The sequence below is a fragment of the Lucilia cuprina genome, chromosome 4 (assembly GCF_022045245.1).
Source record: "Lucilia cuprina isolate Lc7/37 chromosome 4, ASM2204524v1, whole genome shotgun sequence".
Taxonomy (NCBI): Eukaryota; Metazoa; Arthropoda; class Insecta; order Diptera; family Calliphoridae; genus Lucilia; species Lucilia cuprina.
This window is the reverse complement of record NC_060952.1, coordinates 75,402,064-75,409,681: the sequence shown is the minus strand read 5'-3', so window position 1 is coordinate 75,409,681 and position 7,618 is coordinate 75,402,064. Positions and strand designations below refer to the sequence as shown.

General features: G+C 34.7%; 1 protein-coding gene across 1 annotated transcript; it reads right to left on the bottom strand.

Moving 5' to 3' along the window:
- Window positions 1–2,329: 2,329 nt before the first annotated feature.
- Window positions 2,330–7,021, bottom strand: LOC111682902 (tetratricopeptide repeat protein 30 homolog). Its single transcript, XM_023444897.2, has 9 exons — window positions 6,787–7,021; window positions 6,476–6,654; window positions 6,060–6,418; window positions 5,824–5,991; window positions 3,501–3,772; window positions 3,250–3,446; window positions 2,985–3,195; window positions 2,543–2,924; window positions 2,330–2,460 (listed from the first exon to the last, which is right to left on the bottom strand). Exons 1-9 carry the CDS (start codon window positions 6,844–6,846, stop codon window positions 2,330–2,332), a joined length of 1,959 nt encoding a protein of 652 aa, XP_023300665.1. The 5' UTR covers window positions 6,847–7,021.
- Between the last annotated feature and the right edge of the window lie 597 nt (window positions 7,022–7,618).

Sequence of the window (7,618 nt, the reverse complement as noted above, 5' to 3'; positions counted from 1 at the left end):
TTAAGTTGGTTTTATTACGGTTTTATGTTCTTAAAAAATAGTATAAAAATAAATTAATATAAATAAATGCTACTAATAGAAACAAATGTGTCACAGGATTTTATTTAAATATTTGTCTTTTTTCTCCCCTTTTTTTTGTGTAAATACTATAATTTAAAGTTCCAGTGGGACGGTCCCCAATTACTGTCTAATTGCTAGGGAGTTATAGGAAAACATTATCCACAATATATACCTAACATGCAGGAGACAATACCTTAACATGGCAGAGATTGCAGACTCTTATTTCCTTTCTATCGAAGTTGAATCTAGCGTACAGGAAGGAAATGTTTCCGGTATCTCCTTTAGTATTAGGATTGTTTTATAATCCAAATCACCGTGATCTATCTATTTATCTATCTATCTATCTATCTATCTATCTATCTATCTATCTATCTATCTATCTATCTATCTATCTATCTATCTATCTATCTATCTATCTATCTATCTATTATCTATCTATTATCTATCTATTATCTATCTATCTATCTATCTATCTATCTATCTATCTATCTATCTATCTATCTATCTATTTATCTATCTATCTATCTATCTATCTATCTATCTATCTATCTATCTATCTATCTATCTATCTACCTATCTATCTATCTATCTATCTATCTATCTATCTATCTATCTATCTATCTATCTATCTATATATCTATCTATCTATCTATCTATCTATCTATCTATCTATCTATATATCTATCTATATATGAAGTCAATAGTTATGGGCGAAAATAAAGAATTGACAAACGGTATTTCGCAATTTAACGGTTGTGGGTATGATAATTGGCAATTCAGAGTCAAGATTCATTTGGATTCTTTGAATATATTGGACGTTCTAACCGATGATCCACCCGTAGAAGCTGCTGCAAGGGCAGAATTTTTTAAACGTGATAAAAAGGCCAAACATCGTTTGGTAAGCTACATTCATGCTAATTGTTTAAGTTATGTTCGGGACATGGTAACCGCTAAGGAAATGCGGGCAAATTTGGAATCGGCTTTTGCTCAAAAATCTATTATAACCCAATTGCTATTGAGAAGACAATTATCCACACTTCGTATGAAGCCTGGGGATTCCATAAAATTACATTTGGAACAATTTGAACATATAATAAGACAACTTAAGATGGCTGGAGCAAATTTAGAGGATGCTGATTTAATTACACAAATTTTTTTTGTCATTGCCTAAAAAATTCGATCCCTTAGTGACGGCGTTGCAAAACATCGATGACAACAAACTTACATTTGGATTCATAAAAGAAAAATTGATTGCTGAAGAAATTAAACTTAATGATCGTATTGAAGCTGAAGTTGGAGAAAAGACAGCATTTGCAAGTAGAAAACATTTTAAGAAAAAGTTTAACGGTAAGTGTTACAAATGCAATAAATTCGGTCATCAAGCCAAAGATTGCAAGACTCGAGAAGCTCGTGCTGCCGATAAAAGATTTTGTTTTATGGCTGGTACTAGTGCAAATCGAAATAATGGAGACTCAAAAGTAAGATTCATATTAGATTCTGGTGCTAGATTCTGAACTGAAGAAACTGGATGTTCCTATTGAAATCAATATTGCCAAAGACCATCAATCTGTATTAGCTAAAGCAAGTGGTCAGATACATTGTAAAATGAATTCCGAGTATGATATTGAAATAAATATATATGCACCAGATCTAAGAGATAATCTTGTGTCAGTACAAAAATTAACAAAAGCTGGTGCTCAAGTGAAGTTTGTTGACAATCGTGCATTAACTATGAAAGATAAAGAAGTGATTGGTACTGGCTTCTTAAATGGCAACTTATATGAAATCGAAATCATAATTGGAAAGCCTGTAGCTAATTTATGCAATAAGGATGATGCAGTTTTATTGCATCGTCGTCTTGGTCATATGGGTCAACAAGGATTGGATTCCTTAGTTAAAAGCAACATGATACCAAAATCTGAAAAACAAAGTTGAAATGATTGGCTTTTGTGATGTTTGCGTTGAAGCAAAACATTCTCGTGATCCTTTCAATGGTACTCGAAATAAATCAACACGAATATTGGAACGTATTCATACGGATGTCTGTGGACCGATAGATCCTGTAGCAATGGATGGTTCTCGTTACATTGTTTCATTTATTGGTGATTTCGGTCATTTTTCTGTCACTATATATCTATATATCTATCTATCTATCTATCTATCTATCTATCTATCTATCTATCCATCTATCTACCTATCTATTTATCTATATATCTTTGCCTTTTATTTGCTATCAAAATTGAAAAAAAATCACACATTTTAAAAGAATTTAATGTTCATATTCGCTTAATTTTATTAAAAGTAAACGTAATTTACGAGCTTCTAAGCCAATGGTTAACGGTTCGGCGGGAACTTCTTCAGATGCACTATAAATATTCGCCGGTGTAAAGATGCCATTAACTTGAAATACAAAAAATTGTGAATTAAAAATGAATTTCGAATTATTGGCCACATAAATAAATTCTTATCCGTGTTAGCTTACCCTCACAAGATTTTAAAAAATTCATCACCTCCTGCAACGAGGGATAAGGTAAAATAATATTTTGTTTAGCCATGCCCGTCAAAAGACCCAATATACAGCGTTTAACATGTAGCCAGGTGTCAGCATAGAGTCTAGCACCCGAACCACCCTCCAAAGCATGAGCAATACGTGATAAACCAAACTCATAATTCGATTTGGCACAATATAAAGTGCCCACCACTAAATTCACGATGCACAAATGATGATACTGTTTGCCCATGTTGCCCTTAAGTTCCTCAGCTTTTTCTACTTTGCGCATTAGTTCTTCGGCTTCTTCGTTTTGAAAAGTCATTATATAAGAGACACAAAGATTGGCCAAAACGGCTGCCGAAACAGACATGATCTATAAATATAATAAATTAAGAATCATATTCTTTTGTAATAGATAAATAGAAAAATGTACATCATCTCCATGTTGTCGAATAACGGGTTCATAGAATGCAGCCGCTTCCTTGTATTTATCGCCCTGCATAAAGAGCACATGGCCGGCATTTAAACGCCATATGGAATTTTCCGAACAGAATTCAGCACTCGAACGAAACTCTCTCTCGGCGCCCACAAAATCATCATCACGCCAAGAGATCCAAGCACGGGCCATGACCACGGGCAAATACCTAAAGTTATAAAACTAGTCAAATACTGGTTTTATAAATAATACTTGAACTCACAATTCCAAGGCGTTTTCATAATCTTTCAAAGCATTTCTTAAGGCATTCTGATCGGTAGTCGAACGTACTTCTTGTACCTTGGCAGCCAAACTTCTCAATTTACCCGCCAAACTAGAGGCCAAAGTGCCCAATTTTTTCTCAGCCAATTCTGCCGATGCTTGTGCCGTTATTAAAGCATCCAAAAGTTCATAAAGATACTGCAGAAATGTATTAGTTTATAATCGGCTTTGGAATATATTATTTCATTATACCTGTGATAAATAGGTGTACGTCAAGTTTGTGTGTTCCGCCAGTATATCGGCTGCAGTTTCATACATTTCATGTTTGCAACAAATAAGTAGTATATTGGCAAACGTTTCCCTAGGACAAGAGGGTGGTCCTAGATCCAAAAGAAAAGCTAATTTTCTTAATCCTGCTACTGGACCTTGAGGATCGGTCAGAGCCATGTTGTGTAAAGTTACAGGATCTAATTCACTTTCAGCTCTGGGCGGCAAATCCAATAAAGAATCTCTGGCGGCCTCGACTGAAACAATAAGGATTATTTTAATTTATAATATTCTGAATGTATATAATGCACGGATATGTAAGAGCATTTTTATTATTTCGGCGATGCTGAGAACCACGAAATTATTAATAGGAGTCGCCTCCTCCAACTAAATAACTATTTTCTACGTATACCGAACCTTGCTTCCTGGTCAAGAAAATATCAGTGACATACAAACTTAAGTACTTAGGTGTAATCCTCGACAGGAAATTAAAATGGAGACACCACACAGAGGATAGGATCAACAAGACACATCGATCCTGGGCGATATGTAGGTGAACTAGAGGCATGAAATGGGGTCTTAGTCCTACTATGACAAATTGGCTTTATAAAAGTGCAATTCTAGCTTATGCTTCAATAATCTGGTGGACTGCTTTAGACAAAAAGTGTAATAAAGGTTATGCACAATCATCGGACCAGACACAGAATATATCGCAAACTTTGAAACGCAAATACCAGTAGGAATCCGTTGTTACACGGATGGTTCTAAATTGCGAAATATATTGGGGCTGGGGTTCTTTATTGAAGATCCAGAAGCAGAAATCTCCCACCCTTTACCAAATCATAACACAAGCTTCCAGATAGAAGTACACGCAATAACGGAATGCGTATATTAGATTAGAATAAATATGGCGCCTACAGCGCTTAATATATTTACAGACAGCCAGAAGGCAATTAGGGCGATATCAGATGATAAAACTAAATCTAAGACCATATTGAATTGTAAGAAAGCTTTAACTGAATACTCTCCCAGAGGTAAGGTTCACATCGTATGCGTACCAGCCCACTAGGGCGTATCCGGTAACGAAAGGGCGGATGTAATAGCTTTAAAGGAAAGAGAGCTCGAGGCAGTTAATGTGACAAACGCAAAATCATTCGACGCAGCAAAATCTAAACTAAAAATATGGGTAAGAGAATCCCATAAGGCCTATTGGAACAATGAAACAGTGGGTAGATTCACGAAGATCCTATGGGGTGACCCTGATTAGCAAGTCTGAAGTTAGTATGATAGTACGTATTCTTAGTGGACACACAGGATTACGAGCACAATTATGCCTGATATCGCCCTAATTGGACGTGCGGATTTAGACGTATGTAGAGCATGCGGAGAGGACAGTGAAACTCTGGAGCACTTTCTTTGCCACTGTCAGGCAGGTATGTGGAGCATGCAGAGAGGACAGTGAAACTCTGGAGGACTTTCTTTGCCACTGTCAGGCATTCGTCAAAGTTAGATCTAAGTATCTTGAAAGTAATGTTATTCCGGAAATAACATTCCTGACTAACAATGATTGGAAGATTCTTAGGAATTACCTTCAGGAAACTGAGTTTCTGAACACTAATTCATTCAGTTCCTTTTTTTCGTGATAAGGAGCGCACAACAGGCCCGATTTTGGTCTATGTGTATTTCTTCGGATTTGATGTAGTGTATATACTCCTATCAACCTAACTAACTAACTAACTAAAGTGATGATCAACTATATGAACTCCTCCCCCTTACTAATCCAATTAGAATTTCTAGTGTAAACAACGATCGAAGGTCAATGTTTTTTTTCTTGACTTTCTAGTTTTTACTCTCATCCTATGACCCAAAATTGCACTATTTCGGTTCAGTTCATCGTTCAACAGACTTTATATTGTTTAATTAAGGTATGAAGTACATTGACTTCAGACTTGCCAACGAAGTCATATCAATACGAGTCTATGTCTATGTATAAATTCAGAAAAAGTGTTCTAGTTTAAATCGCTTTCCACCGTATTACCGTTAAGTGCCCTAATGGGAACCCTTTCGAATATTGATCATAACTTTGGGTCAGATTGAAAAGACATTGTATATTATAATCGAGCAATTTTCGGAAACTCAGTTTCCTTAGACTTAGTTCACACTGGGAAACTTTTGTTGAGAAACTCTTGATTTTGTGCGTGGGAGAAAGAAATGACTGACATTTCTTTCTCTCACACACAAAAATCTAAAGTTTCCCAAAATAAGTTCCCTAGTGTGAACCAGGTCTTAATTAAAATTATAAACTTACTATTTCCATCATTGTACTCAATAGCGGCCTTCAAATTCAATGCCTGTGTTATGCCCGACAAAGCCATTGTTATGGGATTACCCACACTACGAGCACTACCATCTGTATCTATTTGAGCACCGATACCCAATTCAGGATGATTCCTTATGCCACGTTCCACAATTTCAGCTTAAATACAATAAAAATATTAAGTTTTTTTTTCACACAAACAAACACTAAACTTCATTTTAACTTACTGGTAAAATCTAAAGCTTGAGTTTTTTCCTTTTTACGAAAATGTGACAAAGCCAAATTATAGGCAATCAAGGGATTAAAACCACCCACTTGTAGGGCTGTATTAAAACGTTGCACAGCACTTTCAAATTGATCAGCCTGATAGAGTAGACAACCTTCATCGTTAAGAGTTTCAGCAGTACCACTTGAACGTTGATTCAAAACACTTTGAGCTCCTGCAAAATCCTCACTCGAATACAAAATGGCACTTTGTAATTGTAGACATTGTTCTTTTAACTCTTCATTATCACTTATTTGTTTTAAGATCTTTAAGGCATCCACAAATATACCCGCCTGATACAGAGATTGGGCATAATAGAATCTAAAAAAAAACAATCGATGAAAAATATTGGAAAAGCATAGATGTTATTGAACATACTTATATTTCGGTATCTTTGGTGCCAAATTGCACAATTGTTCATAACAAGTAGCTGCCTCCTCATACTTCTGGGCATGATAGTAACAATAACCTAATATCGATAGACCGGCTCTAGTGTTAGCTGCCTCGCCCAAATTGATTATGCACTCAATGACATCTTCGAAACGTTTGTCTTTTATCTGTATTCAGACGAAACATTAGAATATGTGTATGTGTGTGTGTTTTTTTCCAAATTAATGCACTCCCATGCAATTGAATGCATTGAATTTATGGAATTCATTAAGTTGTCTAAAGCATTCAAGAATACATACCAAATTATAGATAGTTCGTGTTATATGACCCTCTCTAAGGATTATACCCTGATGCAACATAATTGTTGTTTAAAGATTTTTTTATTTGAAATATAATTTTTTTTATTTTTAATGTTGCAGAGTAAACTTATGTTTCATAATATGAATAGAAAATTGTGTTTTTTTGTATGTTTTGCTATTTTTTTGGAAAATTATTTCCATGGTAACGAATTTTTATTCGTTGTAACAATGCCGGTAAAAAAAATACAACCCTTATTTAAATAATAGGACTATATTAAAATATATTTAAAATAACGAATATTTACAGTAACAATTTTTTCTAAAATAACTAGAGAAAGAGTTACTTTATAGTTACTTCTAACTTAAAACATTATAGGAATTCATATATACTTCTTAGAATGGGTTTTTTCAGATAAAGTTAATATACATTCATTGTTTAAACCATAGAGAAACATAGAGAGGAAACCTGTCAAAATTTTTTTGAAAACATAAAGTAGGCTGTTCACGCACATGGGTACTGTGTAATCAACATACCACCTGTTAGATTTCCCCACAGTCATTTGTCAAATTAAATGTAAATAAATTAAATATTTTTATTTTTGTATAAACAAATCAAAATTATTGTTTCCGTACTCGTCTGGATTTCCATTTTTGTCTTGGTCCATTCGGGATTGTTGTGGTTTAAACACAATATTATGTGTTAAATCAATATTTCTGGATAAGTACGGTGCTGTTGCCGAAAGGATAACAGATACATAAGTGAATATGCTTTACGTGAACCCTTGTCGTGTTGGCCTTTTTCGACCACTGGGTAAGCTTGTTAGACGACTCA